At 36.6% G+C, this 17,225-nt stretch overlaps 2 protein-coding genes and 1 long non-coding RNA gene across 5 annotated transcripts in view; 1 reads left to right on the plus strand and 2 right to left on the minus strand.

Moving 5' to 3' along the window:
• LOC105841769 (uncharacterized) overlaps window positions 1–17,225 on the plus strand; it is a 139,058-nt gene extending 121,833 nt beyond the window's left edge. For 2 of the 3 annotated variants that reach the window (XR_009973630.1, XR_009973627.1), the window contains one exon: window positions 13,346–14,244. The gene's annotated coding sequence lies outside the window, so the exon portion shown is untranslated. Of the gene's footprint in view, window positions 1–13,345; window positions 14,245–17,006 lie in introns of those variants that run through there. The other variant, XR_009973631.1, reaches the window with a different exon arrangement.
• LOC119628784 (uncharacterized) lies at window positions 7,631–11,783 on the minus strand. Its single transcript, XM_038012326.2, has 2 exons — window positions 9,907–11,783; window positions 7,631–9,586 (listed from the first exon to the last, which is right to left on the minus strand). The coding sequence occupies exons 1-2, from the start codon at window positions 10,039–10,041 to the stop codon at window positions 8,669–8,671; spliced, it is 1,053 nt and encodes a 350-aa protein (XP_037868254.1). The 5' UTR covers window positions 10,042–11,783; the 3' UTR covers window positions 7,631–8,668.
• On the minus strand, window positions 12,031–16,243 carry LOC134199263 (uncharacterized). The gene is made up of 2 exons (XR_009973681.1): window positions 14,246–16,243; window positions 12,031–13,308 (listed from the first exon to the last, which is right to left on the minus strand). It is a non-coding gene; the product is annotated as an uncharacterized LOC134199263 (long non-coding RNA).

Consider the following 17,225-nt stretch of genomic DNA (forward strand, 5'->3'; position numbering starts at 1 on the left):
AGCTAGAGATAGAGAAGAATGGAAGCAATTGGAACAGGCCTATGTGTCACAGGACACGCTGATCACTGAACCGGGAAACCCGATGTATTAGATTAGATTTAAGTTAAAACAATTTGCTACTATATGTAAATATCGTTGTTTAGTGTCAGCAATAAAGGCTTATACATACACATATACAGATGAGAAAGAAGTTAACAGGTTTACCACACTGTGAGTTCTTTAGGAAATAAGTGTTAGAAACTTTTAAAAATATTATCAAGTTTTCTAGAGGCGTCTGGTGGGGTGGGATGGGTGCCCATCCTTTTAATTTACGCCTCATTTCTCTTAGAACCCGGTTATAAGTCAGATCAAACTATATAAACTCTGGTCTGAAAACCAAAACACAAAAGGCAACTATTATTCAGAGTTAGTACCTAATATTAGGCATAAACTATGGTTGTGGCTTGATTGTGGCGTGGCTGTCTCTATAGTATCGAAGCGCCGACGAAGCTGGTCGTTTAAAATTCCCAACAAAGTCCGTATTTTTGTGCTGTCCTGTGCAGCTTCGGCTCCCGAGAGCCGAAAAGTTATTTGTCTTATAAGCAACTTCGCTAACACAATTACCTTCGACAAGCTCACAGATGTTTCCGCTGAAATCTCCACTGTCACTTCGTGGAAAATATTTAGTATTGGCATAGCCGATTTAATTAGGGCCCAGTCTTCACTAGGTAGCGCTAAATCATTTCTGACTTACACCAATGTAGCAATTAGCCTCTTTTATTTTAATAATACGTTCCAACATATTGTATGTTGAGTTTCAGCGTGTGCTTACGCCATTTTTTTAATTTTAATGCTGGTATATTCATTTGTTGTTGTTAAGCCCAGTCGTACTCCGTTGGAAATATTCAACAATGGCCTTTACTCTGGTTAAAGTATCGCTCATAAATTTTATCCCAGCTTGAACCACCAAATTTAAGGAATGTGCAAAGCAAATTACAGATCCCCATCGTCCTAACTGAATAGCTGCCAGTATATTTGCCGCATTATCACTGATGATAGCCGTGATTTTATTTTCCAACTCTCACTGCCTTAACTCTTCTGTCAAAAAATTATAAAGGTTAACAGCCGTATGGGTTTCATTGTAAATCATGCAGCCTAGTAAATTTGTCCTTAACTGGCCTATTTCTGGATCAATGTAGTGTGCAGTCAGGACTATAAAACTCATTATTATCAAATGTTTATCCATCTGTGGTAACGCAGACAGGGACGGGACAGTCTTGGCAATGTCCTGCTTGACTTTTTGTTTTAGCTACAAATAATGTTGCGATTAAACGCTTTCTGAAGTGTTTTTCGTGTTGGTAAGCTATAAGATGGATTTAGTAGTACTACGATTTTTTAATATTCTGGTTCGTTAATTATATTTAATGGATAGTATTCTTTGACGATCATAGTAACTAGTTGCTGATCAATTTTAATTATTTTTTGGAGTGGAATGGTCTTTTACGTAACACCATCCACTCTAGGCTGTACCAACGTTTTCCGTTCAACCCGGACCGATGATGATGACTCTACACCGACCGATGATGATGAACCCATAGAAATCACCTGCTGCTCATGGACGGGTTTTGTGTTAGGATGGATATAGTTGGTAAAATTTTCAGCAACTAGTGTTTGTCGTTCCAGCGTTGCTGTGGAAATAGTAGGATGCTTTCTTTTTAAGTGTCTACTTAAATTACCCAGGCTGCCGGATGTATACGAAATCATTTCATAACAATAGTTATACTTTCTTCGCCACTATGTCCTCAGTGTAATGGCCCAAAAGTATGCCAATTTTTCTTCGTGAAACCATATTTTATTTACAATAAAGTTTATTTTATTTCACCGGTAACTTAATCTTAAGCAGCCGCGCTCGAATGTCGCGTTTTGTTTGGACACACCTTAAGAATGGTGCATGTTCAAGGTCAAAAACTTTATTTTCTATTATTTTTACTCTCTTGTTTACTGCCGGTAATTTATCCGCAATGATTTCTGCCCCTGGACATTGTTCTTCATTATTTATAGACTGATAGTTGAATTCACCAGCGTTAGCAGATTGATCGAATTTATTGGGCCTATTTGCTACATTTGCTTACATTTTTAGCTGCTTCTGTAGGATTCACTATTAGGTGTAGTGAACAGTTTTCAATTGTTACTTCTCCTCCACATTCCAAGTCATCTTGAAAATAAACAGGCATATCTAAAATCCTCTCATTGATGTCTATATTATCAATTATTATTACATTTTCCTCCCTGGTATTATTTTCTTGATCCATTGAGGTGCTTGCCTTTCTTTTTGTCTTATTGCCGATCCCTTTTCCTTTGACAATTTTATTTATGTTTTTTGTTTCATGTGGCAATAGGATTTCTTTCTTCACTGACTTTTTTGACTGTTGTAGACTTTTTTGTTGTTGTGTTGTACTCGATCCAGGTGCTACTTCAGAGTCTACGTAATTTTCAGTAGATTCGCCAAGATTCTTTTCCTGGTACAACATCAAGTTTTCGCTTTCTTTTTTTTTTGTTTAATGCCCCTTGGATTTACAATACTTTTAGGAGGAACAGTGCATTCAAATCTGAAAAGTAAAGATTAAGTTAAGTCCATAAACGTGAAACAAATCTGCCTTAAAATTGTGGTTAAATAAATAAGTTATATATGTATCACCTTGTCTTGTAAAAAAGGTTTCTAGATCCAGCGATAAATTTGACTTGTACAACGGAGTTTAAATTAAATTGCTTTAGCGGTTCATTAAGACGTGCTGCTCTCTTTTTTTGGCCGTTCATATCTGCAATTGATTTCAATAACTTGTGTATTTGTCTTTGATTGTAATCACTGTATCTTTAAAATCTCGAAAATCATATATGTTTTTTTGCCTCTTCAATTTCATCTCTACATTACCATGAACAGCATCAGCTGACATGTGAGTATGGCTTTTTGTTAAATAAGCTAATCGTTACAGATTTAAGATCATTCGAGAAACTGTAATTGTTTAGTATCACAATCATTGCTATGTAAAGAGTCCCAATTTATATTTTGGGCTGTACCATTATCAGTCCATATATACAAGTGCTCCATATCCCTATTATCCTGCATGAAAGCATATATGGCGTTCACAATATCACTCGCCTCCCATCCTGCTTAAGCTTCATGCCAAAGAGGACATGTGGCAAAATCACTAGACTTCTTTTCAATTGGAGCGAATGTTAAATTAAATGTCACCAAGCAACTCATGAAAAACGCATATTTATTATCAGGCATCTCTGGTATAATAATCACTTTCTGCAAATCCATTGATATATATTTAACTTTGTTTGAGTTTTTACAAGTTCCATCGAGTCTATATTTTTCTAAAGCAGAGTCAGCTTTGAAGTTATGGTTTTCATATTTCGATCTTATTTCTTCAGGCATTGAGTACTTCGCAGTACTTCTTCTGTTCTTATTCATACATCAAACATTCTACACATCTATCGCCCTTAGGCATGTGAAATTATATTTTCAGTTCTTTTATTTTTAGTCTGTATAATTCAATCCCACATTTAGAATTTGGATTTTTTTCTTTAAAATCTTAATTCATTTGCTGCAAAACTAACTCTGTCAAGCTTTTTTTTAATTGTTTTCTCATAATACAGGATATTTTCATTAAAATAAATCTTACATCACCATAAGTAAAATAGTTCAAAAGCTGTCATGGTTTAAATATGAGCCTTAAAAAACTTAAATAAATAACACATGTCAAACAATAGACTCCAGACTCCAGATTTCAGGTATAATTGATTCCATGGCGGTGTCTTAAGATGGTGATATGATCACCGATTACACTAGGACTAAATTAGTCGGTAGTCGGTTAGTAAATTTGTCCGACTAATGTAGCCTCTCCAGTCGATCGACCCCATCTGTTTTTTCTTCTACATCGGGTTATTCTGAACCAGTTATGACAAGATATGTTGTTGACAGACATAATAACTATCGAATGGCGTTTTCGGAGCCTCCTGAAATACATATACCTGACAATGCAGATGTACCAATTTCTAACGCGCTGTTACATGAAGTCAAGTGCCTGATGTAATTTGTAAAGCCATATTATAATCATGCTTGATTGTATTCATTTATTTTTCATATAATAAATATTTTCATTGCTCTCTTTACTTCTTGTTATTCTTATTTTTTACTTTGAAAGAGAAGAAATGAGAACTGAGTATGCTATCATGGTGGATAGTTAAGTAAAATTAAGACGTATGAATGTCACAGAAGCAAGAATAACATGTATGGACAATTCACTATGAAAGAAACATCTTCTCTGCTTACCCATTTCGGAAATGTGATGTTATAGACAGATAGATACTTATAACTCACCTGTATCTCTTTGCGCAATACATTATTTAGTGCTTCACATACTTCCGAAACGATAGACAAAATCGATCGAATCTCCTGAAGGCCAGGTATCTCAATGTAACCGTAACCGTACTCGGTCTGGTATGATTGGTCGTAGTTGTATATCTTTTTGGAAATCATTGAGGAAAAATTCAATTACCTCTTTTGACATTCGTGTAAACTTATTGAATTCTTCTCCAATTTCAGCAACTAGGTCTCCCAATTGATGTTATATGCTTAAGCTGCAACAAATAAGTAACATATTATGACGTTAATGATAGGTTAAAAGATTAAAAAATGGGTTAATTCTTTGTTTCTTCAAGTCTCAAACAATTCCTCAGAGCACTTCCCATGGAATATATGGTACAAAATGCAGAGAGAAGTGAAGTCCCTCCGCAGACCTAGAGGTTTCAAACGATTCGTCTGAACGGGATTATCAACAATCCGAACGGCCCTTTTCTGTATGGAGTCAAACGGAAGTAGTTGGTATTTGGGAGCCCCAGCCAAGAGGTAGGAACAGTAGTTCGAGGCCGAGGTCGGACTTGTGCTTTATAAAACCAGAGTCTTTGTCCAGGCGTGAAGTACCGTTTCGCTCTGTTGAGGACTCCCAGCATTTTGAACGCCAACTTGTCTTTGCTCTCCAAATGACTCCGAAACTGGACATCGCACCAAATGTCGACCCCAAGTATCCCGATACTCGTGAAGGTTGCAGGAAATTGTGCTCCTTGGAATTGTGGCGCCATGACAAAGGGGTCCTTTTTCGCAGTGAACGCGCATACTTGTGTCTTCAACGGGTTGAATTGAACTAAGAGAATATTGGGATATTGATTTGTCGATAAAAATCCCATACTTTACTCCTTTAAGTCACCGACACTGATGCACGGACACATTGTATACATTCGCGGCTGTAAGTCTGCCTTGTGTAATTCGACTCTATTCTCGGTATGGCATCAATGAAAGATTTTATATCCGAAATAACACTTTCATCATTAGTGGTATGATTATCCGTTACAATCATATCGTTACTCGTTACTCCTAATACCTTACTCCTATACTTATATCAAATTTGTAAAATATCTTTCTTACCTTGTTTCTGTTCCACACACGAACACAATACCTCTAATGAATATTTAAATATTAAAAAACCTGGATAACGAATCTCACAAATCATCAAACAACGTTATTTTCTTTGTACGTCCTTAAGTTTACATTACCTTTTTAATTCGCGGAAAATACGCACGCATGCGCAAAACGATCAGTAAGAAACGTTTCAATCATGTCATCTCTTCGATCTTTTTGTAGAACGCCAAGCTTGTCAGTTTTTCTTTAACTGTGCGAATAATACGATCCAAAATATTCAGAGTTCCTGAGAGAGAAAACTAAAGTGAAAAGCGTTATTGGGCTGTCTCGGACGTTCCGCGTTAGTGTATTAATACCTAGGTTTGACGTCAGACATACTATAATATATAAATAATCATTGCTGATCAATGTCGCCCATATCTCAAAATACGTCAAAAATAGCTTGTCTTTCAATAGATGTAAATTTTTCTGAACATTTAAGCCTACACTTTACATTGCAAAGTGGCTTAAGTTTGCGGGCAGGTACTTATCCTTTTTTAGAAGACACGAAAAATTGTCCTGTAGTTTTCAAAATCTTTTTGATATTTTATTTCCATTTATTTGGATCACTTGTGCGTTTCCTGCCTCTTTTTTAATTTCCGTTGCATCTTCTACTGTATTAGGATAGCTAGAATTTTCAATCAATATAGAATTTTTGGGCAAGTTAGAATTTTCGGACAAGTTATTTGTGGGAGACTCAGCATTCAACATTAAAATACCCATTATGAAGCCATACCCATTTAAGAACATAACTCACGAAAAAAGGATTTTCAACTACAGAATATCACGAGCAAGGAGAGTAGTCGAAAATGCGTTGGGAATCTTAGCAGCACGTTGTAGGGTTTTTCGTCAAAGAATAAGTGTGCACATAATGTCGACAAAATTGTGCCAGCTTGTTGTGCCTTACATAATTATTTAAGAACAAAGTTAAAAAGTTATATCAAATACATATGTGTCGATGTTGAGAATATCAACAATTCTAAATTTCGTTTAGGTGACTAGCGGAAAGAAACATAGGTATGTCTGGCGCAAAAAAGTGAAAAAGAACGCAATAATAAAGGTAACAATGTACACAATAAATTTACAACTTATTTCCATAGACAGGAGTTATGTAGCCATAATCAGCCTATTACACAGTAGCCGCTTTGTAACCAGATAACGTTAATAACAACTCCATTGTTTAACTTTAGTAATTAAGGATTAGATAAAAAATATAATGCTCCTTGTATTCCATACCCAGAAATAGAATAAGTAATCACCCCTTGTTTGTAAGATAGTACATAAGCACAACATGTTTACGAATAAAACAGTCTTGAACTATCTTCTGCCTTGAACGGTAGCCCTGTAGTTTCTTTTTAAAAAGCTTTTTGCTCTACCCCGCATCATAACTCAGGGCAGAGTTTCTTTTCAAGAGAATATGTTGAGAGTAGTTCCTACATAAATTTTGTATGTGTATGTGTATCTTACAAATAAAACATCAGTTTGAGAATTACATACTATTTTTTCTTACCTCACCCACAGTATCCGTACCAGGTCGGCATGGCTCCGTCGTCCCCTCTAGGAATTCGAAGAGGGGGTAACACCACACCGATGGTACATAGATGTCACTGGACCCCCATCCTGTTTGCTTGGAAGCATTCACTGAATGGTCTTACATCCATTATATTACCAGTTTCAGCTCTCTAGTGAGTTTGTACTTTCGGTGCCAATATTCATATTAGACGTGCCTGCAATCATAGCGGCTGCTTGGTAATCTTCGTCACCAAAAGCATATTTATTCACTGACCAAATACCAAGTCTTTCAAATCCATGAACTGCATTTTGAGCTACTGCTTTTTTCAGAAAAGCTGGTGCTAGCAATCTGGCTACATCGTATTGATTTATTATGCGGTATGGGTGCTATTTTTGGAAGAAAAGACATCGGGCACCTTTGTATGGGACACTTACCTACAGCGAACAAAAATGAAATTAGGTCTGGTGGATAGGCAATTGAATCTAGTTTACAATGGTATAGGTCCCATATCTGTGAGCCGTGGGAATAAGGAGAAACTGGACATTAAAAAAATATATTTTTTTTTACTTTTTTGTGCAATAATTCAAGAGGAAAAAAGGAATAAAAAAAACATGTTTTTCTCTTTACTTTTATTCTGCCGCATCCAAATCTACAAGAGTTTCGTCTAAAAACGCCGCAGGTGCGTGAAATTCTTCTTGATATATAGCCCAAGATAAAAAGTATACCACACTGGCGATGTGCGCGCAACTCCCTACAGTGCGGCGGCCGTGTATACAGGAACAGTAATACCCTTCGAGGCTTTGTCTTCCTTGCAATGCCGGATTTATTAGTATATATGTATAATAGCGTTTTGCTCTTATGTGACGAGACTGTATTCTGCCTCGTATTAATATTTTATTTTCTACCAACTCTCTGCGATGGTATAATTCCATTATATACACTCCGTTTGGCCGCATGTGTTCATGGCAATAAGATTTGGCCAATTTCAAATGGTATATTCCCAAGGTAAATAAAAATAGCTCGTCGTAAGTTAATTGTGGAAAATCTCTTAATTCGGGATTGTTTGCCTCTATCGGCGTGAATGCAACTCTTTGCCTGTTTAAGTTGTTTCGAATCACGTAATCAGCCAATTCATTTTCTCTATTTATATTCTCATTTATTATATTTATAAACTCTGCGGCATGAGCGTTATCTCTATATGGCTGATAAGTGGCATTGATAAGTGCTGCAGTTATTTTAAAATCAGTCATCATATTTGTAAGCGCTACATTAAAATAAACATGGCGGAATATTTTGAAGTCTTTTTTAAAGCGACCATTAATAGTCTCTACTACTACCCAACGACACATAGTGATTAGACGTGATTTATTTGCATCTACTGTGCTCAACTGCTCTCCTCTCGTCCTTGTTGGCGGCATATGTGCATCATATCCATGCTCTTCGATGGCAGGGATAGAGTCTCTAAAGCCGCGGTCCAATATGAAAATATCGTTGGCGTTCAGAAACCAATACCAAACTTCCTCCTCCATCATGTGACGCATTATTTCGGCATCCGTAGTAATAGCTGGATACGGGCCTAATACGTCTACAATATAGCCGTCTGTGCATACAATTAAAAAGGGTTTTATTAAGTTGCGGAATTTGTGCAGGCTCTACGTTCTTCTCTGAAAAAGGAAGTTGGAGCTTTTTTGCACGTATATGTATGTTCCATCACACACAAGAATGGCCGCAGGTTCATTCTGGTTACCTCCAAAAATATGACTCGGGATGGTTAAGTTGCGAGCTACTACATCTTCTCTCGTCATGTGATCCAAACCCAGATGGTGGGGAACAAACTCTTCAGATAAACATTCTCGAGCTATTTTTAGTTTTCGTTCCAATGTTCTTCTCGACATATTAAACATAGAAGCTATACGCTCGTCTGGTTCACCTGTTCTTATTTTAACTAAATACAGTCCCAAAACAGTAGCAGAACTGTTGGTTCTATCACGTAGAGAAGATGTTTGATTCAAAATATTATTGAATTGAATTTTATCCATACCCGTATAAAAATGTAGTTCATTGTCATCTATCTCCTCAACATTTTCGAAGTCCAACTGAGTTCCTCGTTCCAATCTCCATTCATACAGCTCGATAATATCGAGAACATGAGCACTATTAAAGTTTTCATGAAGAGGTATTTGCTCATTAAGTAGATCTTCCCATTCATTGTTTATCATATGGGGTTGGCAAACTCGAGCAAGTTTTGGTATGAATAGCTTATTAATACGAAAAAAATGTAACCTGACATATTTTGGCACAGCATTTGCTGGTACGTTTCTGCAGTTTTGAAAAACACAGCGTCGAGCAGTATTAGATACACGCAAATATCCAGGAATAGTCATAAGACCTATGTCTTGTTGTTGTTGAACGTCAACTACTATTTCTTGGACTTCCTCTTCTTGTACTTGCTGGGGTAATGGTTCTTGAACTTGCTGAGGTAATGGATCGTCTACTGGCCGGACTTGCACTGCGCGATAAAATCTCAGCCAGCAAGGGTTGCATATTGATAGTGTTCCATCAAAAGCAATCTGTAACAAGTTTATTTTACGGTTATTAATTGATAATCATAATAATAAAGGTCACAACGAAATACACTATGACCAAGGAATGAACAGTTTCAATGGTTGAAAAGGACTGGTATGACGTCACAGCTGGCTGACGTGGCTGTGAGTACTTATTCATACAATGTAGTGTAGTAATATTTTAGGGGGCATTCTAACCGTCATAAACAACTTTTTCTATGGAACCAATATGGAAATCCCGAAAGAAAAAATAGCTGCCTAGCTTTTGTTACAGGATGTATATAACAGGAATGTTTAATATATATAATAAATATTGAGAAACTTACCTCCCGTGGCATTATTTCTTGTAATAATAGTACTGCATAGTCATGATATCTTTCTAAAAACATTTGTGTAAGACGATGTCTTCTACGACGTAGAACAGATCGCTCACACGACACACAACTATTTCGTCGTTCCATTTCACAGCCAAATCCAACACGAAGGCAAACAAAATCCAGTAAACAAGCAGTAGGTAATTAGTAGACTCAGAACACAATGGGAACACAGTAAAACACAGATCGCTACGACGGATGACGAAGGACTGCGTTGTAGTAAGATAAGCTAGCTACCTGCGCGAGCGCAACCAAACCTGTTTTACGACAATGGGCGAGAAAGAGAACGCAACATGCACACCCACTTATCGGATATCAGTCAGGTTGACTTTACGAAAATACCACGGAGTGATATTTTAACTTACTGAGCGGTCATATTTAGTAATTAGGACAAATAGTCAACTTAAAATATGAATTTCATTTTACTTTTATTTCCATTTTCCCATTGTTATGAATTAAAATAACCACATAATATTAAATATGATTGGAAGCACTATGATTTAAAAGTGTTTTGGTTTATGTTCGCGACTTTAAAAAAAGCGGGTAAAAAACGCCCAATGATCTTTACCTCCCTTTCAAAGTAAGTTTTCAGTCGGCCGTAAACCGCTTCATCCATGGGCTGCATTTTAAGAGTTGTGTGTGGAGCCAAGGATAAAATTACGATATCGTTCTTGCTGGTGTAACCTAAAGTTAGGTAATACTGATGGCTTTCGTGGTGGTTATCCAATAATAGAAGTATTTTTTCTCAGGGGTAGGTCGAACAAGCTCCACAAAAAATGCATCCAATCAAAGAACACCTCACCTGAAGCCAAACCATTTGGAGTACCGGTTCCTTGAGTGCCGGAAGGCGCACCATCAATTATAGTGGGAGAAATGAACCAGCGGTATTACAACAACCTATGACAGTAGTTAATTGACCACGTGCACTGGCGATTATGCCCACTTGTTTCTTTCCTTTCGTTGATAGCACTTTAGGCGTTTTATTTGTGGTTGTAGATATACCAATTTCATCCATGTTGTAAAATCTAAATATTATATTTTACTGTTAAATCTTCAAGGTCTTCATAAAAACGTCCAACTTCATGTCTGTTAAATCCTTTTGCCCTTGCAACCGATGTTGCCTCTGGAGTCCTGAGTTTGATCGTGAACAGACAAAAATGACGATAGCCAATCATCTCCAGCTTTTGCGTACTTGTCCCAATTACTAGGCTAGTTCAAATTATTTTTCTTGGCGTAGATGAACGCTAAATTTTTGAATTCATCTCGAGTCTAGCCAAAAAATACTGAATCCAACTTTGAGATATATCACCAAATCTATTTCCTGATCTTCAGTGAAAACGAGACGGAATCGCCAAAGTTTTGATGCAGCAATGCCAGTTTTCACATGCCTATACAAAGTTGTATAAGCTAAACTATACTTTTTAGCTGTGATTTTTATTGATTCTCCAGCTTTGCACAAATTAATAGCCGTTTGCATAGCATTTTTACACACACACACACACACAATGGGTATCATATATTAAAAAACAAACACGTTAACACTTTATTACCTTACGGAATACTGAAGGAACCGCTTGTGGTTTTAACTTTTTCTTAGCTTCTGTTAAATAGTTATCTTGATTAAAATGTAAACTACAAACGCATGCAAATTTTGACACATTGTCGTCAATATTAATGGAAATAATACACAAAGCCCTCCATTCTTCATTAGCTGGAATCCTGAAAACAAGACACGAAATTGTGATAATGCTATAACAACCGGTTGATATTTGTGGTTTACATTGTATGAAAAAACAAGAACACAACTATTTCTCACGCCAAATAGCAGTATATATGCACTATTATATTCCGATTTGAAGGACATTGCAGCCAGAGCAACTACTGGACATATTGAGACTTACATGATTATGTCATGTCTAAGCGCAGTGGAATGCAAAGCATTGCTTTGTAATTCATGGTGTCGGTTGGTTTTGCTACTGTCCATAAGCGGTCGTATTACTTAATCTCAGGCAAATTGCATGCTTGAGACGCTATTCAACGCAATAAAAAAATAAAAAAATACCAATAATAAATAACATTGCAAAATTGCATCTTATGGGGGGTTTACACGGGTCGATTTTCGCCGTGCGGCGAGTCGCTTCACTAATTGCCTCACCAAGCCGCATCGCTAGCCCATTTACACTGGTTACTAAAATCGCATGCGGCTCTGTCATTTCCATCGAAAATGTTGAGCAGAATAGCCGTTTGTGCCGGAATTGAAATAATTAATTATTCAATTATTCAACAATTGCTTAAAGAACAAAGAGTGAAGAAAAAACAAAAGGAAAGAAGAAAACGTAATGTTTGGGTACGTGGATGGATTTCTCGACGTAAGGACTTGGATGCTTCGGATACTTTATTGGTTGAGTGGAGTTTAGAAGATCCTGATTATTTTAAAAAACGATTAAGAATGACTACTGATCAGTTTAATACTTTACTACATAAGGTTACTCCGCTTATACAAAAATGCGATACCAATATGCGAGTAGCACTTTCTCCGAAAATTAAATTAGAAATAACCCTGAAGTTCCTGGCTACCGGTGATAACTATTCAAGTCTTGCAGAGTCATTCAGAGTTCCAGAATGCACAATTTCCTTGTTTTTGAAGGATGTTTTGGATGCTATATACAATGTTTTACAGGAGTTCATTATGGTAAGTGAAACTAGTAATTAATTATAAACGATTTATTTATAAATTTTCCATTGTGTTTTCATCTAAGCATGACCTAACAGCTTGAGATAGAATATCGTCGTTCACTCCGTATTGTTGCCCAGTATTTTTTTGTGTAAGTAAACAGCTGGCAAAATAGTCTTCTTCATAATCGAGGTGCCTTCTAGAAGTGGAAGCTTCGGGAGTCGAAGTTTCACGCTGGTATTGAAAAGCTTGGTTTCTGGAAGTAGTAGCTTCGGCTTCTGGAGTCGAAGTATAGCGTGAATATTCTGAAAGTGAACTCGTAGGTCTAGCAATTGGAAAATGTTGTGTTAAGGTTTTCAGTCTTTCTTGTGACAAATAATTATTGATGAAATTTTGACAAACAATAGCATTTCTTAATGGCAAACTACGTAATTGGCTTGCCACATGTACTCCGAATGTATCAAATTCATCTTGACGGATAGTTTGAGCCAAAGTTTCTAATCTATTGACTGCTTGTAAAACAGGTGGGTCCATTTTAGGTGCGTCCATTAGAGCACGCTCCGCCTTTTTCTTTGGAGACAATTTTTTTTCTTTTGTAAGGGCGCAATATTATCTTCTTGTTCCAATTCATCAAAATATGAAGACGCGTCGCTGTTTGTGTTCACCGCTGAATCTTTTCCCTGTAACCATACACTAATATAAGTTTATTTCTTTTAGGTGCCATCCACCACAGATCAATGGAAGAAAATACAAAAGGATTTTATAGATCGCTGGCAATTTCCTTTTTGCTGTGGGGCTATTGACGGGAAACACGTATTAATCGAAAATCCACCACACGGAGCATCAGACTATTATAATTACAAAGGCACTTATAGTGTGGTGTTGTTTGCTATAGTGGATGCACATTACCGTTTCATATATATAGATTTCGGAACTAATGGACGCATGAATGATTCGCATATTTGGAAAAAACAAAGTTCTATAGTGCTCTTGAAAGAAATAATTTTAAACTACCTAATAAGGCAGTTTTCGTTGGTGATGATGCTTTCCCTTTGGCAACCTATTTAATGAAACCGTATTCAAGACATGAAGGTTTGGAACACAAACAAAAAATCTTTAATTACAGACTATCAAGAGCACGCCGAATCGTAGAGAATGCCTTTGGCATAATGGCTTCACGATTCAGAGTATACAGAAAACCTATATCTGTTTCATTGGATAAAACTGATTCTATTATTAAAGCGACCTGTGCGCTGCATAACTGGCTTCGGACTAATCTCATATACATGAATACTCCCGAATTAGTAGACGGAGAAGACTTCAGTTCAGGGACAATCAGAAACGGAAGTTGGAGAAGCATTCCTACGGCAGGAGTAGACGAATTAATGACACCGCTATCTTCTAACAACTATTCACGAAATGCCAAAGATCTGCGCGATAGATATGCTGACTATTTTGTCGGACCAGGAAAAGTTTCATGGCAAGATAGAATGATTGCGTAAATATTGTATGTTTATTTAAGTAATATTATAAAAATGTCTCTGTTCACGATTTACCTATTATAATTTATAATATGCGAACAAGAATAACTATTTAATAAATAATAATAAGACTTACCATGTTATCTTTACTGTTTCTTCCTTCTATCACTGGCTTTAAAAAGCGGTCAGCTACAGAAAACCAAATTAATTGAGGTCTGTATATATCATCCTTTCCCGCGCCACTCTTCTTTGACTTTGCTACCTTACTGGCCTCTCTATTATACGTGGTTCGTATATTTTTTATCTTCAATTTAAGCTCTTCAACTGTTATGGACAAACGCATTTCTTGAATAATAGATTTAAGAGCCGCTAAACGTACATTATTGTTTCTGTAATCTTGTTCTCTTGGGTTCCATAAGCATGGATGCATTTCATAGCATTCCAAAAACTGTATGGTGTTATTTTTATTCATGGTTGTTACGATACATGTACACAGAAACGCTGTAGTAAATAAATACACGTGCGTGCGCGAAACACCTTCACGCGGCGGGCGATCGCCTGCAACTGATCGTTTACACGGTCGATTTTAATCACCAGTCGCATGCGGCCGGTTGCCGCGCGGCCAAAGTCGGATGCTACCCAACTTTGGGGCTTGCGGCTTTAGTCAATTGCAACTTAGCCGAATTGCCATTTAGATGGTCGATTTACGCCGCGCGGCAAAAATCGTGCGGCTTTAGTCACCCGTGTAAACCCCCCATTATAGTTTTTTTACGATTGATTTTTCAAATTTTGTATAATTTATGGCATAGATTAAGTACAATTTACAAGACAAAAGGTATTAAATATTTTAATGATAAAATATGCTCACACTAGTAAAAAATAATCAATGAATCTTACCTATGGAAGGATATTCCACAATCTGGATAGGATTCTCGCTTACAACCACTTACAAGTGTTCACCGTTATTACACGGAAACTTTCACGATTTTTGAAAAAAAACAAGCCACAAACTGTAACAGTCTCCTTTTAACTTCAAACTAAAAACCGAAATAAACGCCATTTTTGTTTATAACAACCATTCATTGCTCTTTTTCGGTGCTGTCAACAATTAATCTGGCTTCCTACCAGATTCAACATAAAAACTATCAGGTATCTACGTATCGTCGGAAATATCTGCAAACCTGGTTTAATGACGTCATGCAAACTAGGGAGAAGCAAAAACATTCGAGATGTTGGAAAAAAATATCAGATGTAAAGTTAAAATATATTTTATTTATGTTTATCAATTTTCTTACACTTTAAACAACTTTTACATCAATATGTACTTTATAAAGTAAAAGAAAAACTAATGAGCAGGAGAAAGTGGCGAAATTATTCTGGAAGATCCTCAACACCAGACATCGTTACGCTGTCAGTGTCATCTTCATTATCACTCAAAATGTTGTGATCGGTTTTACTGTCACTGTTTTCTCCTCCTAATAAAAATTATTAATTCGCGTATTATAATTAAAATATATATTATAATTAAAGTTCATATAGCCTGTCATCATGCCAAATCTTATCTCTTAACAACATCAATCAATCAAAACAAATCAACAACAACAGTCTTCCGGGGTTATATTTTGTATCGCTACCTTTGTTAATCTTTCGATGTATTTTTCAGATTGGCCTATATGTTTGTCTGCCACCCTTTGCTTCATCAAATTCCAATCGTACTCAATAGGATTGAGATCACAGTGTTAGGACGGCAGACGTAATACCTCATGTTCATGAGCTTTAAATATTTCATCGATGAAATATACCTTCTCTGGCTTATTTGTTTTGATCAACATATACAGCTCTCGTTTAGTCATTTTGACATCAAAATTGATGTTATGTTCTTGCATTTAATTTTTACGTGCATTGAAATTTGGCGGCTTATTCGCCTGCTTACTTACTGTGAAGCCTGACTACTTACTGTGAAGCCTGACCGGCCTTTGACCACGACCTTTTTCACACGTTCTTGTCGTGCATGATTCACTTTTCATCACCAGTTATCAGCTTCTTCAAAAATGGTTCTTTAAAAAAGAATCACAAATGAGTACACGGTTCATTGGGTTTCTTTCAGTGAGCTCGTGAGGTACCCAAATATCGATTTTTTTGTGTACCCAGTTTTTTTCAAATGCGCCAAAACTGTTTTGTGGTCAATTCCCAGTTCTTCAGCTACGTCGTAACTACTGATATGCCGACCTTGCTCCACTTTTTCAAAAATGGCATCCATTTTACCCGTAATACGGCGACCAAAGCGACGTGCATCTTTGACATCAAATTTTCCAGTTTGAAAACGCTTAAATCAAATTTGTGCTACTCTCACATACACTATACTAGGTCCAAACATCGCAAATTTTTTCGCGGCTTGCGTTGCAATTTTACCTTTTTTGTAGTAAAATTTTAAAATGTATCGAATTTCTTTATTAGATACACTCATCTTGACAGTACGAAAAATAAATAAAAATCACACATTTTCCTAATTTGAATTAGGAATTATCTTCTTTAAAATTTAAACTTTTAACGATACCAAACCAGCCAGATACAAATAGTATAGCCAAAGAGATTTTATTACAAGTTCATCCATACTATAATGCGAAAAGACTTTTTCCGCAACCTATTATATAGATAATGCAACAGGTTTCATTGTGAGTGACTGCATACAAGAAAAGAACATTACTCGTATGGAGTGACCAGCACGCAGCCCAGATATCAACTCGATCGAGCATGCATGGGACGTGCTAGGGAGATGCGTAAAACAACGAAACCCTCCCCCATCACGCTTCGTGAGCTAAAAATTGCTGTCTTTACCAAAATATTTACCGAAATTTTCATTATGTCAAATAACTAAACCATTTTTTTTTCCACAGGAGAAAGTCGCCGGATCCCTATCCGCGCAGCAGGTGGGGTAGGTGAGAGTCAACCTATTGTTGAAATTCCTATTTAATTTCATTTCGGTGCGGAGAAACGTGCACATATCAATTAGATTCGGGATATCATCCGTATAGTCTTTGATTAGTTCTCGAAGATTTTGTTTGCTACCGGTATTATTTAAAAAGCTAATAAACTGGTCTATGGTAAGTGGAAAA

The sequence above is a fragment of the Bombyx mori genome, chromosome 1 (genome assembly GCF_030269925.1).
Source record: "Bombyx mori chromosome 1, ASM3026992v2".
Lineage (NCBI taxonomy): Eukaryota > Metazoa > Arthropoda > Insecta > Lepidoptera > Bombycidae > Bombyx > Bombyx mori.